Raw genomic sequence first — 26,966 nt, 5'->3', positions numbered from 1 at the left:
TTTTCTTGATAATAACAACAGATCTATAAGCTGAAGGTGTTTTCCTGACAATAAGAACATATATACATGTATCAGACGAAGTTGTTTTCCTGATAATAACAACAGATCTATAAGCTGAAGGTGTGTTCCTGACAATAAGAAATGATATACATGTATAAGATGAAGGTATTTTCCTGATAATAACAACAGATTTCTAAGCTGAAGGTGTGTTCCTGACAATAACAACAGATCTATAAGATGAAGGTGTGCTCCTGATAATAACAACAGATCTATAAGCTGAAGGTGTTTTCCTGACAATAACAACAGATATACATGTATAAGACGAAGGTGTTTTCCTGACAATAACAACAGATATACATGTATAAGACGAAGGTGTTTTCCTGATAATAACAACAGATATACATGTATTAGACGAAGGTGTTTTCCTGATAATAACAACAGATCTATAAGCTGAAGGTGTGTTCCTGACAATAAGAACAGATCTACATGTATAAGATGAAGGTGTTTTCCTGATATTAACAACAGATCTATAAGCTGAAGTTGTTTTCCTGATAATAACAACAGATATACATGTATAAGATGAAGGTGTTTTCCTGATGATAACAACAGATCTATAAGCTGAAGGTGTGTTCCTGACAATAAGAACAGATATACATGTATAAGATGAAGGTGTTTTCCTGATAATAACAACAGATTTATAAGCTGAAGGTGTTTTCCTGATAATAACAACAGATCTATAAGCTGAAGGTGTTTTCCTGATAATAACAACAGATATACATGTATAAGATGAAGGTGTTTTCCTGACAATAACAACACATCTATAAGCTGAAGGTGTTTTCCTGATAATAACAACAGATATACATGTATAAGATGAAGGTGTGTTCCTGACAATAACAACATATATACATGTATAAGATGAAGGTGTTTTTTCCTGATAATAGCAACAGATCTATAAGCCGAAGTTGTTTTCCTGACAATAACAACAGATATACATGTGTAAGATGAAGGTGTTTTCCTGATAATAACAACAGATCTATAAGCTGAAGGTGTTGTAATACAAACACACAGGGTATTGTTTAACTGTATGCATATGTTTTGTCAGTATATCGACGAGGGGAGATATGAGGATAGTTATGTGGCGTATGTCTAAATGTGAAGAAGGTGAGTACAATCAGGGAGACTATATAAAGAGTCCCTGGAACAATAACCCCCGTCAATCTGAGCCCGGTTGTTCAAACCCCGGTTAACTCTTAACTAGTTATTAAGTCAGCGTTAACTCTCCGTTAAATTAACCAAATGGTTATGTTGTTTCTCAAAGCATGGTTAACTAATGTGTGGTTAAATATTTAACGGTTGGTTAGGTGTTAACCTGGCGTTAAAATAACTGGGTTCTGAACAACCGGGCCCTGAATGGTAAAGGGTAGTTGGGCTCTTTACATTCCCTTCTGACTTATACAGGTAGCATGTATATTTCCGTTTCACAAAGAAAGAATTTGAGTGCTCTAGTTGACAGGCAATTATATAGTATGCTGTTGTGACGCGATGCCGTTTAACCCTGATCCTGCTCATACATTTGAGCAAACAGAGTTTTATCATGTGACATATTTTGTATCAATATTATTTAACTTGATATTGTCTCAATTCTTCAAACAGTTCAATTAAAGAGGGGTGTTTACCATATTTGAAATATCTGTTCGAACCCCCCATTAAAACAATTACGAACAAGCATTTCATCTGAGGCCTCGATGTCTAAATAAAAACTGTGATATCTAAATTTACGATTTTTTATCTCACTTTACCACAAACATTCAGGTATATCCGATATTTGATGTTAATGACATATATGACCCATTAGAATGTTGATATCAAGGGCATTTAATATGATATATCTATAGGACCCAAGAATACAAACGTCATCTCAGATATAGCCTTTGGACTGATCAATCTTACACTCATTTGTGCCACTTTGACTGGGCCTTGAATATATCCATTTCGAGAAAAATAAAAGTCTATCTTCATTTTTTAAAGTTTAAAATGTAGTGTAGTTGGTAATAGATCCACACACAGGAATCTGCAACGAATTTCATAACAAAATAAAGTATACATGATAAAACCTCCTCGACCTCATAGATTATGATGGATATTGTTAAGAATCTCGCTTCAAAATCTTGATCATTCTTGTGATGATGTCAAACAACATCTCTGCACTTTCAAGTGACATCACTGTTCGAGTTGTCTCCCCTTATCGCTTGAGGGCACATATTCAAGATGGTGGTAAGTGTCATGCTGACAAAACTGAGCCAACAATTATATTCCAACAACTCACTAAAATTTAGTTTTCTGACGTTTAAAGTTTGTACTCTTCTTCAACAGAAAATTTCCCTCCAGATCAGCGCACAGCTTGAAAATGTCACAAACGTGAAAGCCGTTGACGAGGATTTCCGATGGTATTTGAAGGTAACTTAGTTGACGTTCACAGTTTTCGTGCGCGCATCAATCTGTAGATAATGGGTATAGCCACAAAATAAAAGCAGAATGGAAAGTTTATTGCAGCAATAATGCCGAGTATAAATTCAGTTTACATGGCGCGGCTTATATAGCGCATCTATGAAAAAAAACCCAGAACGCTTGACGTACTGTTGTATTTGTCTAAAAAAATGACAATTTCGAAAGCTAAAATCTTTTAAAACTGGCTTCAGATGTTTTAGACTCCAAGAAATAAAGTTCATGAAAACAATAACATACACAGGAGGTCTGAATGCAGTAAACTTGCAGAACTTTGTGCCAAAACTAATTCCTCATTATTATCATCGGAACAGTCACTCATGAGGTTTGAAACTTTTTGTTTAAGGTTGTTTTACTCGATGGTTAGATGTGAGAAGCCAAATCTACATTTCTCAAAAATTCTGGAGCAATTATCAGTGTTGTGTTTTGTCACAGTTCACAGTTGTGAGACAGATAAGAAAACCAGCGAGTTTGTTATGAGCATTATGGGGCACTAATGAATGACATGATAACTGAGTTGAAATCACATTTGGTTTCCAGTATTAAAATCAGAATTAAATGTGTTGAAAATGAACAACTGAAACACATTTTCATGTTTACTTTATCATTTGTTTCAGTTATGATTTAATAATCACATGGTGCAGCCAATTTTTATGTGCTGATTTGATCACTTGGATGCACCTGGTGCATGTATAAATTGGCCATAAAGTAACTGGTAAAAAAAGAATGAAATCGTACCCTGGTAAAGTGCAATGCTCACAAAAGTGCCAAGAGTCAATCTGAGTTAGCACCTTCAATAAAGCAGCTGTCATTTGGTTTACACAAGCGAGTGTGGAAGGATTGCGAGGTTATTGATAGGGAAAGGCTTTATTTTGTTACTTACATAACATAGGTTGCTTGTGTAATCTTCAGTATGAACAAACAAGCAGATTTGGGATGCCCATTTGATGACATTTATTGAAATAACGCCAACTCTAACAGTTAGATATTCCCACAGGAAAATCGTTTTGGGATTCTGTTTGTATGGATAAGGTGAAATAAAAACTAATAATTTACACGAACATAATGTTCATGATAAAGACTTCACTATGTCGAATTCTTAGCTAAATATTAAATACATGTACCTTGTGAGCAACAATGCCTAGATGCTAGTTTTTTAAAGTCATTTTGGCCCATTTTTTTGCCTATTTACACACGCATCAATGTACAGATGTACAGATGAATATGCAACCTGGTACACGTGAAGGGTATTTATCAGAATACAATGGAGATATAACTTCTTCGATAGTCATTTAGAAGTTGGAGTACTAAGTAAGGATAAGAATTTATGGATGAACAACTTCTTTATTACAATTAAGAGCGACATTTTGGTGTAGGTTCTAACACCGTTATCAAGCAAGTGACTATCACTTAACTTAAATGTATCTTGTGCGTTTTGAGACTATTACGCTAAAACACAGCAAAGTTGATTGGCTGCTTTGTACTATATGTTTGTCTGACATTTGTGGTGGTTCTAATGTTAGACTTTCACCCCCATTGGTAGTAATGCATGTACATGTATAGAAGTCCTAATCAGTGTACAGGAAAACACACAGTTTACTACTTTGCGTGGGTTTCTCATAAACTATGAATTGAAAACAAAATTTCAACAGAATTGGAAATGAATAACGTCTTACCTGACTTGATGATTTTCGTTGAAATAAATAAGTATTGACTAGAAATTTCAACTAGGTCATTGGGCCAGCTTTTCAGAAATACTACTAGCACATTTTTAAATTCCCTCACATTTGGCTAGTGGGCAGGCAGCTTTTCCGAACGCTGGATATAATACTCTGGATAATCCAGTGTAAGATGCATTAACATGCAGTAATTACTAACTTTCCTTCTTTGCTCTCCAGCTTCGGTGTCATAACTGTGGGGAAGAGACTCCAGACTTTATCTACTGCACCTTGACTGTGAGTATAGGCCAGATTCTCATGACAGAAATGTGGTCACCTGAGAATCATTGCTGCTAAAATCAGTGTCTTCAAGGTGAGATATCTAGTGCTGTATGCTGTCAGCTGTTGACTACAGATGAGACATGTGGTGCAGAATGCTGTCAGCTGTTGACTATAGGTGAGACATGTAGTGCACTGTGGTGTCAGCTATTGACTATAGGTGAGATATGTAGTGCAGTATGCTGTCAGCTGTTGGCTATAGGTGAGATATGTTGTGCAGTATGCTGTCAGCTGTTGACTATAGGTGAGACATGTAGTGCAGTATGCTGTCAGCTGTTGACTATAGGTGAGACATGTAGTGCAGAATGCTGTCAGCTGTTGACTATAGGTGAGACATGTAGTGCACTGTGGTGTCAGCTATTGACTATAGGTGAGATATGTAGTGCAGTATGCTGTCAGCTGTTGACTATAGGTGAGATATGTTGTGCAGTATGCTGTCAGCTGTTGACTATAGGTGAGACATGTAGTGCAGTATGCTGTCAGCTGTTGACTATAGGTGAGACATGTAGTGCAGTATGCTGTCAGCTGTTGACTATAGGTGAGATATGTAGTGCAGTATGGTGTCAGCTGTTGACTATAGGTGAGACATGTAGTGCAGTATGCTGTCAGCTGTTGACTATAGGTGAGATATGTTGTCAGTATGCTGTCAGCTGTTGACTATAGGTGAGATATGTTGTGCAGTATGCTGTCAGCTGTTGACTATAGGTGAGACATGTAGTGCAGTATGCTGTCAGCTGTTGACTATAGGTGAGACATGTAGTGCAGTATGGTGTCAGCTGTTGACTATAGGTGAGATATGTAGTGCAGTATGGTGTCAGCTGTTGACTATAGGTGAGACATGTAGTGCAGTATGCTGTCAGCTGTTGACTATAGGTGAGATATGTTGTCAGTATGCTGTCAGCTGTTGACTATAGGTGAGATATGTAGTGCAGTATGGTGTCAGCTGTTGACTATAGGTGAGACATGTAGTGCAGTATGCTGTCAGCTGTTGACTATAGGTGAGACATGTAGTGCAGTATTCTGTCAGCTGTTGGCTATAGGTGAAATGTGTAGTGCAGTATGCTGTCAGCTGTTGACTATAGGTGAGATATGTAGTGCAGTATGCTGTCAGCTGTTGACTATAGGTGAAATGTGTAGTGCAGTATGGTGTCAGCTGTTGATTATAGGTGAGATATGTAGTGCAGTATGCTGTCAGCTGTTGATTATAGGTGAGACATGTAGTGCAGTATGCTGTCAGCTGTTGATTATAGGTGAGATATGTAGTGCAGTATGCTGTCAGCTGTTGATTATATGTGAGATATGTAGTGCACTGTGCTGTCAGCTGTTGACTATAGGTGAGATATGTTGTCTGTATGCTGTCAGCTGTTGACTATAGGTGAGATATGTAGTGCAGTATGGTGTCAGCTGTTGACTATAGGTGAGACATGTAGTGCAGTATGCTGTCAGCTGTTGACTATAGGTGAGACATGTAGTGCAGTATTCTGTCAGCTGTTGGCTATAGGTGAAATGTGTAGTGCAGTATGCTGTCAGCTGTTGACTATAGGTGAGATATGTAGTGCAGTATGCTGTCAGCTGTTGACTATAGGTGAAATGTGTAGTGCAGTATGCTGTCAGCTGTTGATTATAGGTGAGATATGTAGTGCAGTATGCTGTCAGCTGTTGATTATAGGTGAGACATGTAGTGCAGTATGCTGTCAGCTGTTGATTATAGGTGAGATATGTAGTGCAGTATGCTGTCAGCTGTTGATTATATGTGAGATATGTAGTGCACTGTGGTGTCAGCTATTGACTATAGGTGAGACATGTAGTGCAGTATGCTGTCAGCTGTTGGCTATAGCTGAGATATGTTGTGCAGTATGGTGTCAGCTGTTGACTATAGGTGAGATATGTAGTGCAGTATGCTGTCAGCTGTTGATTATAGGTGAGATATGTAGTGCACTGTGGTGTCAGCTATTGACTATAGGTGAGACATGTAGTGCAGTATGCTGTCAGCTGTTGACTATAGGTGAGACATGTAGTGCAGTATGGTGTCAGCTGTTGACTATAGGTGAGACATGTAGTGCAGTATGCTGTCAGCTGTTGACTATAGGTGAGATATGTAGTGCAGTATGCTGTCAGCTGTTGACTATAGGTGAGACATGTAGTGCAATATGCTGTCAGCTGTTGACTATAGGTGAGACATGTAGTGCAGTATGGTGTCAGCTGTTGACTATAGGTGAGACATGTAGTGCAGTATGGTGTCAGCTATTGACTATAGGTGAGACATGTAGTGCAGTATGCTGTCAGCTGTTGACTATAGGTGAGATATGTAGTGCAGTATGCTGTCAGCTGTTGACTATAGGTGAGACATGTAGTGCAGTATGCTGTCAGCTGTTGGCTATAGGTGAGACATGTAGTGCAGTATGCTGTCAGCTGTTGACTATAGGTGAGACATGTAGTGCAGTATGCTGTCAGCTGTTGACTATAGGTGAGACATGTAGTGCAGTATGCTGTCAGCTGTTGACTATAGGTGAGATATGTAGTGCAGTATGCTGTCAGCTGTTGACTATAGGTGAGACATGTAGTGCAGTATGGTGTCAGCTATTGACTATAGGTGAGACATGTAGTGCAGTATGGTGTCAGCTGTTGACTATAGGTGAAATGTGTAGTGATTATGCTGTCAGCTGTTGACTATAGGTGAGACATGTAGTGCAGTATGCTGTCAGCTGTTGACTATAGGTGAGACATGTAGTGCAGTATTCTGTCAGCTGTTGGCTATAGGTGAAATGTGTAGTGATTATGCTGTCAGCTGTTGACTATAGGTGAGACATGTAGTGCAGTATGCTGTCAGCTGTTGGCTATAGGTGAAATGTGTAGTGATTATGCTGTCAGCTGTTGACTATAGGTGAGACATGTAGTGCAGTATTCTGTCAGCTGTTGACTATAGGTGAGATATGTAGTGCAGAATGCTGTCAGCTGTTGACTATAGGTGAGACATGTAGTGCAGTATGCTGTCAGCTGTTGACTATAGGTGAGATATGTTGTGCAGTATGCTGTCAGCTGTTGACTATAGGTGAGATATGTAGTGCAGTATGCTGTCAGCTGTTGACTATAGGTGAGATATGTTGTGCAGTATTCTGTCAGCTGTTGACTATAGGTGAGACATGAAGTGCCCTGTGGTGTCAGCTGTTGACTATAGGTGAGACATGTAGTGCAGTATGCTGTCAGCTGTTGACTATAGGTGAGACATGTAGTGCACTGTGGTGTCAGCCTTTGACTACAGGTGTGTGTGTGTGCATGTTACAGGATAGCTCCCCTCTCACAGGAGGCAGGGGCTCAGCTAGTGTTGTCCTCAAGTGCAAGTTATGCAAGAGAGAAAATTCCATAGGTAAGTTTTGTGACAACAGTGATTGGATACTATTTTTATTATTTGTGTTCAATTTGGGGATGTACAATATTCTCCTGTTCGAAGATTGTACCTCAAACATGTATGTGCCTTTGTAGTTGACCGTTCTCTGAAATTGAGGACCCATCCACATCAACACTGGCAGTCAGACAGGGGACTCATCATCTCCAATACCTGGCAGTACGGTGCTGATAATAACCCATCCACATTAACACTGGCAGTCAGACAGGGCACTACATCTCCAATACCTGGCAGATCGGGTGCTGATAATAACCCATCCACATCAACACAGGCAGTCAGACAGGGCACTACATCTCCAATACCTGGTAGGGGGGGAAGGGCCGTAGGGGAAGCCCAGTGGTTAAAGTGTTTGCTCGTCATGCTGAAGACCAGGGTTCGATTCTCTACATGGGTACATATGTAGTAGCGGGCAAGGCTCCGGTTAGGTCAGCAAACACAGAACAGGCTACTGGGGTGTGAGTTGACAGCTGATATTTTATTGGCACACACGCTATAGTTGTTTCTTAACTCTGCAAATATGTATAAAAATACAATGAAAATATCTAATAAATGAAATAAAACATATCACATAGTATCAACACACCAATGTATAAACGGCTCATCCAGTTTAATATGCTATGCATACTATAAACATTTATACGTGATATTATACATTAATGTATCAAACATGCTGAGCAGTAATTACACTTACCCTTGTGGTTTTAAGCCAAATTACATATAAAAATACTTAAGACGGTTACATAAATACCGCCTCTACAGATTGCCATGATATAAATATAATATAAACAGAATATACACAAAATATACACATAACTTACCACTGTGTGGCAATGAGCTGGCAACTATGTCAGCGTTGGCAGATCACAGGCATCGATTGCCATATTCTAGAAAAAAAATAAAACAATAACGCCACATAAGAAAAAGGAAATGGCCAAAAAAATGAAGAACATGTAAAATAACCTTTTCATATGAATCCATTCAATCAAAATCTACATACATACATACTGCATTCACACATGTAGTTAGATGGTATTTAAGTAGTGATTAATAGTTACATTAGATTATAGATTTAGTTTAGATTTAACTGAAGTGTTTAACAAATTAAGAGGGAAGGTATAGAATATCTGAAGATATCGAGATAACATGTATACTTATTATGAAGTACTAGTTTATGTTTTAAACTATTTTCAGTTTGACATATATAGATATATATAAAATATATATAATTACCAATCAATGCATTACCTTAATGCATCTAATTCATAAAACTAAATACACAGACATATCTACAAGATACATAAATATGAACCAAACACAAACTAACCTTATAGAGATCCTGAACACAACAAATATATCGTCCGCTGATTTGAAATCCAGTCCACAGAACCACTGATATCCTTCAAGTGTAAGTGACCAACTAATCTAGCAAAGTCAGCAAAAAAACAGAAGAAACCTTTTACTTACATAATACAGAAGCTGGGAAGGAAAACAAAGCAAGACGCTTGTGTTGTTGGTGACTGTATAGGTGAAAGTGGCTATTGTTATGTTAGTAGTTATGTAAGTACTGGAGCTAGTCTAATTGTTGTTGTTTTTATACTGCTCAAGTAATCTAGCTTGAGACAGAAACAGGCTAAAACAGAAACAAGACAATTAAAAGACTTTACTAAAATATTTACAAAATAGCAATAAAATCAACTGGGCCACACATAGTGTCTCCTATACCGATAGATAGTTGGCTGATAATAACCATCCATATTTACTCTGGTTGTCACACAGATTATCCAACAAGAATTTAACAGCTTGGCTGTGGTTTGATGGTCAGTTGACCTGAGGTGATACGATAAAGTTTTTCACTGCACATATTTTCTCTTTCAGTTTCAGGGGATAGCGAATGATGCTTGGGGGGGGGGGGGGGAACTATACTCCACTATAGTCAAGAAAATATGTTACTTTGACAAATATGTTTTTAGAAATTAATTTGGTGGAGATTCCTGGTTCTGATAAATAAATGTAGGCCTACTATTTATGAGGATGAAATATAACTTCTGTTGTGAAAAGTTAGAGAAATATAATTTTACACACTGATGTTACTGGTCATGGTCTAAAGTGAGGTTGAAAAGTGATGTCTTGAATTCAGTTTTTACAGAGTTATGGCCCTTGCTCCATTCTTTTCTACAAGTTTCTTCAGAAACTACTCGAGTTACAAGAATGAAAGTTTGCATGCTTATCTTAGAGATTCTTGTCAAGACTGAGTTCGAAAATTGGTGCTGTAAATATTTTTTTACACAATTACAAATTGATCCTTGTTGGTTCATCGGGTGTGCAATGGGCACAAGTGTTCACGTGTTCTCAGAGAGTACTGAAGTTACATGAACAAAACTTTGCAAGGTTATCTTACTAAGAGATACTTTTCAAGACTGAAATCGAAAATTGGTGCCATTAATTATTTATTCCAGACAAGGGACTTGTTTTCTTTATTAATGTCAAATTTTGTTCCCCAACCCCCAAAAGGGTGGGAGACATATTTTTTTTTAGCTCAGTTCCAGTTGGCATTCCCATCCTAATCTGAGCCATAACTCAAAACCAAAACCATTCAGTATTTTTCAGTGAAACCTGGCATATGCATTGCTCATCAGCTTAATTGGTGCCTTTTGCTATTTTGAAATTTAGTATTTTTCTGTTTGTTTCCATGGAAATAATTTCACCTTAGTAACAACGCGTGTGGGTCCGGCGTTGATTAATGAACAATTTGCATACTCGTATATGCAAGGGGCCCACGTATGGTTCCTGTAGGAAGTGACAACTTGGAGACGATGGCTTGCGGTATATACAGTTTTACTTTAAACATGTAGATATAAACATACAGAAGACACAATGTGCCAGGTCAGCACATGGTGGTAGTGGTTGGTGTCTAGGTGCCCCGGAGCACCCAGCCTAACCCTAGCTAGGCTAAGGGTAAGACCTTTCTTTTCTCCTTCTCTCAATCTCTCTGGACCAAGGCTTATATAGCCAAGGTCACCTGACATTTAGTAAGTAATAAATATAAATATAAACAGTAATTCATCCATGACATACTTGCACATCTCGTTCAGGATGGCAGACGGTCGATGTACACAAAAATGGGGATTAACAATTAGGATTAGCATCTTATAAATAACAGCAATTAAATGTTTCAAGGCATATAGATGTCATGGCTCCAGGGTAATGAGCCTTTGCAATTAAATGTTCTATAGACAATGGATGTCGTAAATCAGTCGCTATGACAACTTCCCTCCGTTACGTGAAGCTTGGACCCCAAGCTTTCATGAGTCCAAATTGATATGTGTGAACTTTTTCACCAAGGAAAACAACCATGCAAATGTGATCAAAATCAGTTATATGAAATCCTTATGCAACAAATATATCTATGCAATGACGGTATGAAAGTGATCATCTAGCCAGTTCGATTTAGTGCCAGTTTGAAAGCTAACCAAGTGATCTTTGTAATGTGCAATTTCACTACAAGGTAATTACTGCTTTGCACAGATTCAATAAATATATCACTGAAGGTTCTTTGAATTCAGGAGTCTGGCTTGGCGGTGCGACTCAGTACCGAATAGTGATAATGAGTAATGTCATCAAAAGTACAAATTAAACATCTCAGCAAATTTTTTGCATAAAGAAATTTGAAACCAGGAGTCTAGCTTTACCGCGTGACTCAAACGGTACTTGTGGGTACTATTGCCCTTTTAAGTACAATGGGTGCTCTTCCCGTGTCTTTGACGGAGCTTGCCCAGATATTGTGGGTGCGATGCCCAAGAAAAAAAAAATCCTTAATTCCGACATCAAAACTCTGAAATGCTGAATACTGCTGTGCTGTTAATTACTTAATACTGACATACAATAAACATATGTGTGGGGGTGGCTCACCCAAGAATATCCCTAATCTGAATTCAAAGTCCTAGACAATACATTCAATTTTGTACCAAACTGTGCACATTAATTACTTGTAACAAATGACAAATTTTGTCGTTTAGATTTTTGAAATTACGAGTCAAACTTTAAGGTGTGACTCGATAGCCCTACAGCTTAGGTTTGTCTGGGCCCTAGCTGCAACTATATGTCTGGCGTGGCCTGGAGACATTTCAAAGATTCCCTACACAATAACTTCAAAGATCTAGCTTGACTAAAGATGTAATTTGGAGTATATTGCACAAATACAAAACTGAATTTTGGAAAGACACATTTTGGCATTAATATACTGGCTTTGATTAAACATACCTGGTTGCACTATTCAACAGTCACACAATATATATCCTTGATTGAGTCCATGTAAGTAAACACAAATTTGTCAGTCCCAATGGGATATCTTTACACAGTGTCCATCTTGTAGGTGCCCGTGAGGCGGCTTCTGTATTGTGCAGGCTCTGCATGAAGATGGCTGTGGTCGGGTCTCTGTGGGATAGGCGTGTATACTTCTTTTCTTTGGTCCTGTACAGTGTGCAAGAATGACATCTTGAAGGGGAAGTCTTAGCAGTGTTGCTAAGATATTTGAGCAGGGAAGGTTTGGGATCGGAGAACTTGTTCTTGATCAGAGAAGTTCTTGTTCTTTCTTCAGTCTTGTTACAGGCTGTTTCTTCGTTCTTGGTGATTTACCTTCAGGAAGGTAGTATATCCTTTTAATAAGAGACTGTCACTTCCTACAGTTTTGTGAGCCATATGCCTTGCTGCAAAGAGGTACAGGAATGGACAGACTAAGAAGTCTGTCATACCCGATAGCTCCACCAAATTAACAACGCATGTGGGTCCGGCGTTGATTAATGAACAATTTGCATACTCGTATATGCAAGGGGCCCACGTATGGTTCCTGTAGGAAGTGACAACTTGGAGACGATGGCTTGCGGTATATACAGTTTTACTTTATACATGTAGATATAAACATACAGAAGACACAATGTGCCAGGTCAGCACATGGTGGTAGTGGTTGGTGTCTAGGTGCCCCGGAGCACCCAGCCTAACCCTAGCTAGGCTAAGGGTAAGACCTTTCTTTTCTCCTTCTCTCAATCTCTCTGGACCAAGGCTTATATAGCCAAGGTCACCTGACATTTAGTAAGTAATAAATATAAATATAAACAGTAATTCATCCATGACATACTTGCACATCTCGTTCAGGATGGCAGACGGTCGATGTACACAAAAATGGGGATTAACAATTAGGATAAGCATCTTATAAATAACAGCAATTAAATGTTTCAAGGCATATAGATGTCATGGCTCCAGGGTAATGAGCCTTTGCAATTAAATGTTCTACAGACAATGGATGTCGTAAATCAGTCGCTATGACATTAGTCTCAAACAAAGGTTGGGGTTTGTTTCCAGGCAATGACTTGAAAACGTTCAACATGTTTCAGTGAAACTTGGCATATGCATTGCTCATTAGCTTAACTGGTGCCTATTGCCATTTTGAATTTTTTCTCAAATTTTCTTTTGTTACGTTTCTATGGAAAAAAATTGGACATAGTCTCAAACAACTCTAGACTTTGTTTCAAAACCATGAGTCTAAAACTAATGAATATTTTTGCATGAAATTATACATGTGTATTGATCACTTGCTCAACTATGACTTTTTATATTTTTTAATTTGTAATTTTTGAATTTCTTGTTTCCATGGAAGCAGTTTGGATGTTCTTAAGAGTCTTTCTACTAAGCATAAAGGTATTCATTGTTCATTAGGGGGCACAGGTGGCCGAGTTGTCTAAGGCGCCGCAATTCGCTGTGCAGAGTTGCGTCCCTTGGGCATGCCAGAAACCTATGATTGTGGGTTCGAATCCCGGTTCGCCCCGATTATGTTTCTAGGTTTGTCAGCACCATACCTGTGCTCGTGGGTTTCACTGAAGTGGTTAACGTCTGAGACCTGCATCACTTTAAGCTTTCCTACCACATAAAGCTGACATGCCGTGATATAACTGGAACATTGTTCACTCACTAATGACGGGGTAGTGATAATGCTGTTTTCTTGTTGTATCTTCAGTAATTCAATTTTCGTTGTGTTCATTGAAATTCCTGCATTCCGATTTGCTGAATAGGTCACATGTTATTGCAATTATTTCTTAATGAATGTAAAAAATTCAGCCACGCCCACCGTGGCGGACTACTTTTATTACTATGGAATGTTGGGGAATCCCAATATTACAGTCAAGGGAATTCCCTATCTGCTCACGTGTATTGTCATGCCTAGGACATTTTAGTGAAATTCCAGCATATTCATTGTCCAAACAACCCGTTGAGACCGAAGGCCGAGAAGGAATGAAACAGCAAACCATCAGGATCGCTCGCCTGTTTTTTTTCCCACTGGCCTCGGTTTCACAACTTTCATTTCTAACAAGCATTTTTCCATCTGGGTCTTCCTATTCTCAGGGAACTAATGTTTGAATCTGTTTGTAACTGACCATGTCATTTGAAACAGCCGCCTTTTCCTGGACATATTTGTTTCGGTTTTGTTACATCCTGACTATTGCAGTTCTTCTCGCCTCCTACCATAGTGGACAGGTCCTGTGAACATTGTTTTAAACCTACTCCCCGTTGACTGGCTGCTGACTTTGTAGGTGTGTCAAGTTATGTGCATAAATTGAACAATCACCTGATTCATATCACACCACACTATGTATTCCTACACCTGGAATTTTTATCAATCTCGTCATTTTTGTCTTCTTTGATATATACAACTGTTTTTGGTTAAACTATTGTAGATAAAACCTGTTTTCGGTGTTGAATTTAATTTTAAGCATTGATTGTATATTTTTTTCGGTTTATTGAGGTTTGAATCAAAAAGCCAATGTGCAAATTGTATGAATCTGCAAAGCGGATTCTTACAAAAGTTTGCACTTCGGTTTTTAAAATCATACCTAAATGAACCGAAAAAAATGCAGTCAATCCGTAAGTATCTCTAAAAGTGAAAGCAGATGAATTAACCCCCACCAATTTTTCTCGATTTCTATTGAACATAAAAAGTTAATTGATTTTTTAAAACTGTAAACTTGCTTACAATTTTCTTAACCAGCTGAAATTTTGAAACTAGAAAGCGACCACAAAAAATATAGATGGGAGTATGTTCTGTTATGTTGTCTAGGATGTTTCCCCACAACACAAACTGTTTTATTTTCAGGTGACTGTAGTTTTGCCTGAGCCAGATGAGCAACTGTGCCCTCTTCTCTGTTTTACTGTATGATAATATAAATATGTCACCCTTCATTTTTTGTTTATCTGCATGTGTGTCAGATGGTCCAAGCTGCCCAGTTAACAAGGTTTTACTGTATGTTTAACACGTTCATATAAATATAGGGAAACATGCGGGAAGGTAAATCAGTGTGGCTTGCGTTTGAATATCAACATGGGTGATGATGATCCTGCTACTAGCTAAATTGCCTTCTGTATGAAGTGTCATATTCTGAAACTGTTTCAGTTGTTCCGCTTTGGGTGCATCGGAAATATGTTCTTTTTCAAACTGCTTCCCTATGATGTTTCCAGACATACTGAAAGAGACGCTGAGTTCATACACAGTGACTGATGCTGGCAAGTTCAAGTCTGTTGTGACCTTCGACTGCCGGGGTGTGGAGCCAATAGATTTCTCACCTAGGGTAAGCAAGCACCTTGGTGACCTTCGACTGCCTTGGTGAGGAGCCAATAGATTTCTCACCTAGGGTAAGCAAGGACCTTGATGATCTTCGACTGCCTTGGTGTGGAGCCAATAGATTTCTAACCTAGGGTAAGCAAGGACTTTGGTGACCTTTGACTACCTGGGTGTGGAGCCAATAGATTATACTCACCTTGGGTAAGCAAGCAGCCTTGTGAATGCATATGAACCAGGTTAGCCACAATGCTACGTTTCCATTTTATGATATTTTCCTTCATTAAAATTCTGCAATGTCAAATATGAAATAGTTGACACTAAGAAATTTGAAAGCTGTGAGACATGTGATCAGTGTCGTATGTTTATGAATGTTCTGACAGCAGAATAATGGATGTTACTTTATATTTATGCACATATTGTCTTCTTGCAGGTTGGATGGAGTGTTGAAGGGGAAGAAACTAGCACTGTGTTCTCAGACATCAACCTGGGGGAGAAGGTGAGTACAGCAATGTCCTCAACTGGGGAGAAGGTGAGTACAGCAATGTCCTCAACCGGGGATAAGGAGAGTACAGCAATGTCCTCAGACATCAACCTGGGGAGAAAGTGAGTACAGCAATGTCCTCAACTGGGGAGAAGGTGAGTACTGCAATGTCCTCAACTGGGGAGAAGGAGAGTACAGCAATGTCCTCAGACATCAACCTGGGGAGAAAGTGAGTACAGCAATGTCCTCAACTGGGGAGAAGGTGAGTACTGCAATGTCCTCAACTGGGGAGAAAGTGAGTACAGCAATGTCCTCAACTGGGGAGAAGGTGAGTACTGCAATGTCCTCAACTGGGGAGAAGGTGAGTACTGCAATGTCCGCAGACATCAACCTGGGGAGAAAGTGAGTACAGCAATGTCCTCAACTGGGAAGAGGGTGAGTACAGCAATGTCCTCAGCTGGGGAGAAGGTGAGTCTGGAAATGTCCTCAGACATCAACCAGGGGAAGAGGGTGAGTACAGCAATGTCCTCAACTGGGGAGAAGGAGAGTACAGCAATGTCCTCAACTGGGGAGAAGGAGAGTACAGCAATGTCCTCAGACATCAACCTGGGGATAAAGTGAGTACAGCAATGTCCTCAACTGGGGAGAAGGAGAGTACAGCAATGTCCTCAGACATCAACCTGGGGAGAAAGTGAGTACAGCAATGTCCTCAACTGGGGAGAAGGAGAGTCTAGAAATGTCCTCAGACATCAACCTGGGGAAGAGGTGAGTACAGCAATGTCCTCAACTGGGGAGAAGGAGAGTCTAGAAATGTCCTCAGACATCAACCTGGGGAAGAGGTGAGTACAGCAATGTCCTCAACTGGGGAGAAGGAGAGTACAGCAATGTCCTCAGACATCAACCTGGGGAAGAGGGTGAGTACAGCAGTGTCCTCAGATAGGAGTGGTATTACTGAATGTAACAGGAGTGGTATGACTTAATGTGTCTGTATGTTACAGGAGTGGTATGATTTGATGTGTCTGTATGTTACAGGAGTGGTATGATTTGATGTGTCTGTATGTTACAGGAGTGGTATGACTTGATGTGTCTGTATGTTACAGGAGTGGTATGACTTGATGTGTCTGTATGTTACAGAAGTGGTATGACTGGATGTGTCTGTATGTTACAGGAGTGGTATGACTTGATGTGTCTGTATGTTACAGGAGTGGTATGACTGGATGTGTCTGTATGTTATAGGAGTGGTATGATTTGATGTGTCTGTATGTTATAGGAGTGGTATGACTTGATGTGTCTGTATGTTACAGGAGTGGTATGACTTGATGTGTCTGTATGTTATAGGAGTGGTATGACTTGATGTGTCTGTATGTTATAGGAGTGGTATGACTTGATGTGTCTGTATGTTACAGGAGTGGTATGACTCGATGTGTCTGTTACAGGAGTGGTAAGACTTTATGTGTCTGTATGTTACAGGAGTGGTATGACTTAATGTGTCTGTATGTTTTAGGAGTGGTATGACTTGATGTGTCTGTATGTTATAGGAGTGGTATGACTTTATGTGTCTGTATGTTACAGGAGTGGTATGACTATGATGAGAAGGGACAGACATCAGTCAGCATAACAGAGTTCCAGCATAAGTTTGTTACATCAAGGTGAAATGTCTGTGTCACTTGTCATGTAAAGCCCAGGATGTTCTGAAGATATGGAGGATACCCTAATGTCCCAGCCATGTTGAAGTACTGTGTCACCATGGGGAAGTCTGCTCACCACCCAACAAGGCTTCTATTAGAAACACTTTTGCTATCATGTACTTCCATGGAAATATTTTGAACTTCATCTCAAACAAGTATCATTTGTTTTTGTCTTTTGTTTTTTAAAAATTTATTCAGTCATATACACAGGATACATATGCAATCGAAAAACAGTACAGCTTCATGAGAAGATGCGGTATATATGGTACATCAAATTATGTTGCAAGCATCAAGTGAATAAGTTATTTTGCAGTTTGAGTAAATAAAGCCCATTTTCTATTAAAGGCAGAGAAGTCGTTATTTCTACGTGCAATATGATATTCAGCGTCATAGATACTTCTTATTGTGTTCTTAAAAACAACAAAGTCAACATTTTCATTCTTAATACACTGGACAAAGATAAATCTTTTAGCAGCTACAATCAAATGGTTAATTAATACATCAGAGGTACCAAAGAGGAGCTCGTTGTCAGTTATAAGGATTTTTCTATGCAAGATATGAGTCAAGTAAATACAGAAATCTGACCAGAAATTCTTAACAACATGACATTCGATATAAACATGAAAAACATTTTCTTTGTGAGTATGACACATAGAACACTCATCGCTATCAATAAGTTTCATTCTTAATAACTCACGTTTAGTAAATATAACATTATGAATAAATCTAAACTGGAAATCCCTGAGTTTTGTGTCTCTTAACCCATGGCAATATACACTGAATATTTGTTTCCATGGAAAAGAACATTCTAGCTGATTTTCCCATTTTCCCAAGTAGCATTTGTTCCTGGCCAAATCTCTACAGCTAATGAATATTTTTGCAGGAAACCATTATCTTTCCAGTCTAGCATTTGCTATTATTGTTTGTTTTTGTTAGTTTTTGCAAACACATTTACAGTAACAATTTGTAATACTAATGTATCCAAAATAATGAGTGGGCAGACCAATGTTTTTTACCCATGGAGATCCGGGTTAGAATAGGTCTTCAGTAACTCATGCTTACCGTAAGAGGCAACTAACAGGATTGGGTGGTCAGGCTTGCTGAGGATCAGAGGACATCCGACCAATGAAGTTGACATGGGCCAGTCAGAAAACAGCTTTCTCATGTTTTATGGCACTAGTTTTAAAAGTTTTAATTCCATTCCATACTGCGCTTTGAAAAATATTTTGACAAAGTTCTTGATTAGACATTTTAAAACTGGACAAAAGACAATTCTAGTATGTCTAATAGATGGCCGAGATTGCATGACATTCCTTCACACTGTCTATGGAAAGTCTCTTAGTTTCAAATGTTTATTCCATTGAAGCAACAGATGGATAATTATTTTAAAGGAATCAGTTCACAACCCATAATAGTCATTCCAAAATACCTTATTTTAATCTTTTCGAGGTTGCATAATTAGAAAACACATTCTGACTGTCACTTTCTGGATCGGTACGTTCTGATTTGGTTGGATGACCGGTAATGGGATCTCCTCATATCTTTGTTCAGTGGTTGGCAGAACTAATGTTAGATTTTAATGAGATTGATCATATTGTTATTTTAGCATTCTGTCATTGATAATTGTGAAGGTTACATACAAGCCCTGTACAATATGTAACAAAACGTACTGTATCAGTAATAAATAATTTTTTACATATATTTGATATGCAGTAAATGCAAATATGTTCCATGTCATGGTGGGCAGGGTTGTAGTTTATCAATGGCAGTGTCTTGACCTTGAGATTGCACATGAATAAAGTAGTCATTTTCCAAAAGAATGTTTTGGTTAATGTTAATGTTTTGCACCTGTATCACCTGCTAATGTTCATTGAATGATGTAACAAAAGTAATACAGTGCACAAAGAAGGGACATCCATGACAGGACTGTATGTTTTAGAACAGGCTCACCATACACACCGTAGCTGTACCTTTAAATCCCCCCACAGCATGAGTGAGTTGGATGTAAGCCCACTTTGAACAGATTTTCAGCTAACCCACACCATCTCACACTACAGAGTAGTTGTACCTTTAATTGCCTTCTCAGTATCTGTGAGTTGGATGTAAGGCCCCGCCCACACAATCATTTATCCATCACACTGTGCAGTCACCTAATGGGAGCGGCTTTATATATTTTATAGAATTATGGAAAGACTAACACACACAAAAATGGATTGGTTGGCCAATCAAATTCAGTCTATTTAATCTCAATTATTAGTGTTTCATACAGATACAAAGACATTAATACAAACACACACTACTCCACAACAAACACTACTATACTTTTCATCCATGTGATTGTGATGATGAAGTTCTTGTTGGTGCCCATGCCATTCTGCCGCGCCTGTTGACGAACCTGGACACTGTGGCGATCAAGTTTGTGTTGGTGCAGTAACAAAATGTTAAGTTTATTACTGATGCTCTGCGGGTGTAAGCCGAAACACACATCTTAGCTCAGTGGGAATGTAGTTGTGCAAACGTCCATGCCACGAGACAAGTCAAAAGGCAAATCTAAAAAGCATGTTATCTAAACACATGTATATAAAATCAAATTCTAAATTCGGTTTCTAATGTAGATGTTGATCGATGTCTGGAGGGGCCAAGCCTTGTAAAGTTTCACAGTGCTGACGAAACTTTACGATGCCGCCTTTCGAATGACCAGCCGATGACAATGCAAACAGTCACGTCACGACGTGACATATCAAATAATTTTTTTTATCAAAGATGTATGTTAATTAAAGTGGCATCTTCAACAGTGAGCCAGGTGTTTATTTATTAACTGGACCATCATATAATGTAGTAATCTGTCTCTCAAACTTACATGTGACGCTTACGGTCGTTTTCTTATTTCACACATACATGCTTTTAGTACTGTTTCTTATGCACGTGCTATCTTAAGTATAATTATGGCAGTAAAGGCGTAACAAGGTCACAGACTGACCATATGGAATTAAACATGTCTTTTTGTAAGGGGGGCGGTCGGGTAGCCTAGTGGTTAAAGCGTTCGCTCGTCACGCCGAAGACCCGGGTTCTATTCCCGACATGGGTACAATGTGTGAAGCCCATTTCTGGTGTCCCCCGCCGTGAGGTTGCTGGAATATTGCTAAGAGCGGCGTAAAACCAAACTCACTCACTTTTTGTAGGGCCCTTATTACGGACACTGGTAGGCGTTGACCAAGAGTGACCGGGGGTTGCGAGTCCCGTGAGTCTACTGCCACTCCGACCGCGTCACCTTTATATAATACAGTAAACTACGTTTATAACGAACTCACCGATATAACGAACTTATTTTTTAGTCCCGACCATTTGTTGATTATATGCTGTATATCTGCTTATAACGAACTACGGTTATTACGAACTAAAATTAGTGGTCCCTTTGAGTTCGTTATACCAGTAGCTTACAAGTATACAGTTTTATACACGATAGTGAATGCATTTACAGAAGCATTTACAGAAGTACGTGTACATTCTGATTGGGCAATAGATGCAATGAATACTGTACAATTTCATTTGAATGGACATGAATAAACAGACTTCCCCTGATTTATGCTTATCTATCAACCAAGAAGCTGAGACTTAGCATGCATAATTTAACTTCCAACTTTATATTTCTTTATGTTTATAAGGTTACGAAAATCTGTATGCACATTGTAAAGATATATACATAAAAAGTAGCTGTATGACACAACCATTAAATAATACCTGAGTCTCATACATATCTATATAGCCGAACCATTTATTGCAATCCCTTATGCCACTATGGGACTTAATGGGCAATTGAATGGAAAATACCAAGCATTGTCAATTTGTTAAAATTGTCTTTATCTTCTGGTGTAACGGGAAATGTGTTGTGTATAAATGATATCAAACATATTTTTAGAGACGCCTTGAATTCCAGCATTGAATCAGACATTTCGCCACAATACGAGGTAGACACTTCTTGAAAGAAAGGTTACGTACGCTTCAGTGCCTATTGACGACATAACGTGGAAATGTTAACCGTATAGCGATACATTTGTGGTAGCACTATCATATGCGTCTTTAATAATTATGTTTTAATTTTAACGTTTATTGTTTTTAAGTTACAATATCCTTATAGGCTGGACATCAGTTTCAGCAGTGGGAATATATAATGTGTTGTGTTTTTTTGTCATGTTAATTACGTGATATGCGACACTTCACTCGCTCCCTCCTTTGTGCCCCCATCAAGTTTTCCTTGTTTTAGTTGCCCTTTCGGTGCAACATTCGGCACTCACAATATCCTTGAATAAGCGTGGTGCTTGTATTTATTTCGAAAGGCCCCTTGACCCGGCGTTTATCCGAAGCAGGAACCACCGTCATATGGCGGCGTTAAACAACAAACCAAAACCGAAGCAGGCGTTGCTTTGTATGAAGTTTCTTTTCCCAATAGTGTATTTTTAATATTTTATACGATATGTATATATTTGTTAGACATTTGTTTTAGATGTCCGGGTCTTCAACAACTCGTGCTTGTCGTAAAAGGCGACTAAAGGGATCGGGTGGTCAGGCTCGCTGACATTGGTTGATGCAGGTCATTGTGTCCTATGCGTGGGTCAATGTTTATGATAACGATCACTGAATTGTCTTGTCGAGACTCGATTATTTACAGACCGCCATGTAGCTGGAATATTGCAGCGTTACACAGCAAGCAAACAAACGGTTCAATATCGTTCATAATTCTTTGTATATTGAACATGGAACTGGTAAACTGTTACCTTCAGAGAGGAAACTAAAGTTTTCAGGTTTTGCGAGCCCTGGCAGAGAAGGTATGTTTTTTTTTGTCCAGTGCTACGTATATTCGATTATTTTTTCCTTCAAATGTTGAGAACAAGGATGAAGTGTAACTTTCCGATTTCGCCTCTTGTAATGATGCGTGTTATTGACCGAGTGTGGTCTTAAAGCAAGGAAATTGTTTACCGTTCCAACGTTTTTCAATAAGAATTTGATATTCCGCGTCACCATGATCTTATATTACTCAATACGATATAAAATATTTATTTTTAGTCGAAAATCTAACACACACATAAGCCGATGTGTTCCGGTACAAATTCAGTTCAGGGTTAGATGTAACAAATTTCGTAAAAAAGTCCTTACCCCTAAAACGCATTTTCCTGCGCTCTGTCGTTAAATCTTGGCTTCCATTCGCCTCATTTGGTGGCGATTTATGAGCAAATTTGGATAGTTTACACGATATTACGAAATGGCGTGCGGTAGTAATTTCTGATGAGATTATCGACATATATATTTCTTTTGAGTTTACCCTCCACACGACCTCATCCCTCTAAATACTTTCTCATCGAGCAGTGTCCAAAAACTAATAATTATTAAACATACTCGGAGAAGGGGTGACATTTTGACTAGACAGACCTGCCTTACACTTTACGTTTCAGCAAGCCCTGTGTAAGTTTTAACTGACCCCTGCCAACGGGCAAGCAGTTAAATTGACCCCTGGGTTTTATTGTAAAACCTTTTTTAAGATTTTACGCTGCCTTTAGCACATTTCCAGTCAGGTGACGCATTATGTCACTGGGAGTCGAGAAGAATCGCATGCTTGTTTACCCACAACTTGGCCATTGAATCATCAGCTGACTCAGTTATCGATCAAAGCAAGGGTCTTCTTGGCCACCTATGTCTACCATAGGTGTATAGAACAAAGCGATTAAAAAGTACTCCCACTGCTTCCTCGTAACAATAATGCAAAACAAATAACTGCAAGTATAAACGAGTCTGATTAGGAGATTTGAGTGACTGCTTTAATTCATAGGTCTATCCTAAAGCGAAAAGCTAGCCAAGGAATTTTGCGGCCTTCACAATTTCGTTTTTATCCATGCACTACCCAATAAAAAATGACCGTTTCAAACTGACCCAGGCATACCAGCTAGAAACAACAGAAGTATAGAGTTATGATGTTTCATGTTTAATCCTGATTGGAGCAATTGAAACAATCACAATAAAAGTTTCACGTAACAGTGAAAAACAAAACTGTCCATTTTTGGCTTTTGCTTTGGAAATCATTCCGATTTGCAACGTCTTTCTTCACAAGTTCAAAAGACATATAAAAATAAAATACAATCGGGCAGGTAGAGTAAACTTTGTAAAACAACAAAAGAACTTTGGAATTGTAAGTCATCAGATCAACGTGTTGATAGTAATTGCTGGATTGAGATTAACGTCTCTCACATTTCTCATTCCTCGCATGTAGCGGTCTGGCACGAGAAGCACGTGCTGTTCCACCACAATCGAGGCAAGCGCCGACAGCAAACAGTTAGCGATGTCTCAGGCACCTGCCGTCCGTTCATTAGTTTGGCAGAATATGATGTGGTATTGACCAGTGGTATTGTTACTTTAGAAGCACTTCCTATGTACGATGGAGGGGCCAGACTCGTCATATTCCTGCTTGCTGATCCACATCTGCTGGAAGGTTGACAAGGATGCCAAGATGGAGCCACCAATCCAGACGGAGTATTTCCTCTCTGGGGGAGCAATGATTTTGATTTTCATTGTGCTGGGGGCAAGGGCAGTGATTTCCTTCTGCATACGATCTGCGATACCTGGGTACATGGTAGAACCGCCAGATAGAACGGTGTTTGCGTACAAGTCTTTACGAATATCGACATCACACTTCATGATTGAGTTGTAGGTTGTCTCGTGGATACCAGCAGATTCCATACCAATGAAGGATGGCTGGAACATAGCCTCGGGGCATCTGAATCTCTCATTACCGATAGTGATCACCTGGCCGTCAGGTAGCTCATAGCTCTTCTCCAAGGATGAAGAGGTAGATGCTGTTGCCATTTCTTGCTCAAAGTCTAAAGCAACATAGCATAATTTCTCCTTAATGTCTCTGACGATTTCCCTCTCGGCAGTGGTGGTGAAGGAATAGCCACGCTCAGTGAGAATCTTCATAAGGTAGTCTGTGAGGTCACGACCGGCGAGGTCGAGCCTCATGATGGCGTGTGGAAGAGCATAACCTTCATAGATGGGGACAGTATGAGTAACACCATCACCAGAGTCCAGAACAATACCCGTTGTACGACCAGACGCATACAAAGACAACACAGCTTGAATGGCCACATACATTGCAGGGGAATTGAAGGTCTCGAACATGATTTGGGTCATCTTTTCACGGTTAGCCTTGGGGTTGAGTGGGGCCTCGGTAAGCAGTACCGGGTGCTCCTCGGGAGCAACACGAAGTTCATTGTAGAAGGTGTGATGCCAGATCTTCTCCATATCATCCCAGTTAGTGACAATACCGTGCTCAATTGGGTATTTGAGGGTGAGGATACCTCTCTTGGATTGAGCTTCATCACCAACATAGCTGTCCTTCTGACCCATGCCAACCATCACACCCTGAAAAAGATTGAAAAGCATAAGAAAATTGGAAGGATTTGGCTGATAGAAAGGTTACAATTAATAAAAAAGGAACCATGTGATTTATCTTGCGCCATGAAAACCTGTTCATATATTCGAAACAAATATAAAGAAGTAGATCTAGGGCAACTGCCACATACCAAATCTTAATTTTAAGGCATATATACATACTTCGAAAATTAACATTTTAGATCAAATTGAAGTGTGCGTCTCGATTCGAAATCTCAAATACTTGGCCAAATTTGCGAGGTTAATTCTGACTTCAGCTTCGTCCCTTTCATAAAAAAATAATCAGAAACTTTGTAGATTTAGTCACCTCACACAGCTAACAGAAATTATGATATTGTATTGATGACCACCACCCACACAGTATTGTTAAATTCGAGTAGTATATTATAATTAAAACTGCACACAGTAGGCGACCGGAAAAGATAAAATGATACATGATAACAAGAAATAATAATTTTATGCCAACGTATTTACCATCACAACACCCACGTGGGACTGTTTACTCATGAATAAAGCCGGTAAAACTGACCAATCAGAGCGCAAGAAAAATCACGTTTGAAATCAACCATGACAGTTCGATGCAGCATCGCGCAACGCTATATGCACATTTTACAAGATTGTTCTGGAAATCTACCCATATCAAACTTCATAGCCATTATTTTATGCAACACTAAATCTAACCACATTCGGCAAACTCTGCCAAAGATGATTGTCAGACAAAAACATAATCTACGCTCAATAAACTTACAAAACGAACAATCCATACCGAAAAACACAATGTTACAGACAATAGGCCTATTCGCGCAGCTTCATGTTCATTGCATTTACATTTATCTGAAAATTATGAGCCTCACTATTTAATGTAGCTGTAAGTAAGAATAAACATTTTGGGGATAGTAACACGCGTAGCAGAATGCTGAACCCTGTTTAGCTGAAAACGAGTTACGGTGAAAAAAACAATATATCTATAGGTTTAACTAACCACATTCAAGATTTGATTCAACATAGGCGAGCTAATCCACGAGTTAAAATTACATATATTCATCTATCTTAAATTATTTTAAATCGGTTATTAAATGTAATTCAAATAAACAAATGCATTAATTGTGCAATACATTTTGCATCATGAAACTTACTTGATGTCTGGGGCGTCCAACGATGGATGGAAACACAGCTCTTGGTGCATCATCGCCAGCAAAGCCGGCCTTACACATGCCAGACCCATTGTCGATAACCAAAGCAGCAACTTCATCATCAGCCATTTTTGATGTTTTAAAATTTGACAACTACAATACAGCAGTAACACACTCCTGCCCTCGTCTATTCCACAGAACGAAATGGCTCCTCTACAACTGGAAGCTGGTAAAATACCTGTTCACCTGGGTCGAGCCGGTATATGACTAAGCTATATTTCCATATATGGTAGTGTGCCCTGGCTTCATTGACTCCTTTTCCAGGAAACGGGACCGCGTGCGCTGAGTATGCCTATTTATGGGCAAATCGAAGAAGCTTATCTCGCTCCCATTCGTAGAGCCTCAGCTATGGCCGGCAGACCCAGGCATGTGTTATTTACAGTCGGTGACAAAGACTATGTGGAGTGTGTGACAGGGAGAGAGAGTCGAGAGATAAATAGTGATTGTCGCGCGACTCCAAGCTCAATATAATCTCGAAACAATGTCGAAATTGCCGCCAATTATTTGCCTAGGCGAGGCACCGCTTCTTTGTTGTGCGAGATAAGATTCACAAGCTGCGGATTTCTTTTTGGTTGTCGCTTTTCGCAAATATTTTTTGATATGCAAGAAGCGGAGATTAACAAAATATGCTGTTTTTTTGTTTTTTT

At 39.1% G+C, this 26,966-nt stretch overlaps 2 protein-coding genes across 2 annotated transcripts; one reads left to right on the top strand and one right to left on the bottom strand.

The window, feature by feature from the left end:
* The first annotated feature begins 2,260 nt into the window (after positions 1-2,260).
* Positions 2,261-21,281, top strand: LOC139479658 (CXXC motif containing zinc binding protein-like). Its single transcript, XM_071262495.1, has 7 exons — positions 2,261-2,274; positions 2,374-2,457; positions 4,404-4,460; positions 7,788-7,869; positions 15,415-15,524; positions 15,948-16,013; positions 17,571-21,281. Exons 1-7 carry the CDS (start codon positions 2,269-2,271, stop codon positions 17,649-17,651), a joined length of 486 nt encoding a protein of 161 aa, XP_071118596.1. The 5' UTR covers positions 2,261-2,268; the 3' UTR covers positions 17,652-21,281.
* Positions 21,282-23,647: 2,366 nt separating this feature from the next.
* Positions 23,648-26,525, bottom strand: LOC139480586 (actin-1-like). Its single transcript, XM_071263727.1, has 2 exons — positions 26,263-26,525; positions 23,648-25,096 (listed from the first exon to the last, which is right to left on the bottom strand). Exons 1-2 carry the CDS (start codon positions 26,386-26,388, stop codon positions 24,092-24,094), a joined length of 1,131 nt encoding a protein of 376 aa, XP_071119828.1. The 5' UTR covers positions 26,389-26,525; the 3' UTR covers positions 23,648-24,091.
* Positions 26,526-26,966: the final 441 nt, after the last annotated feature.

Source organism: Haliotis cracherodii, unplaced genomic scaffold (genome assembly GCF_022045235.1).
Source record: "Haliotis cracherodii isolate W230 unplaced genomic scaffold, xgHalCrac1.p SCAF_4, whole genome shotgun sequence".
Taxonomy (NCBI): Eukaryota; Metazoa; Mollusca; class Gastropoda; order Lepetellida; family Haliotidae; genus Haliotis; species Haliotis cracherodii.
The sequence above is the reverse complement of the archived record's forward strand: the minus strand, read 5'-3'. Positions and strand labels throughout refer to the sequence as shown.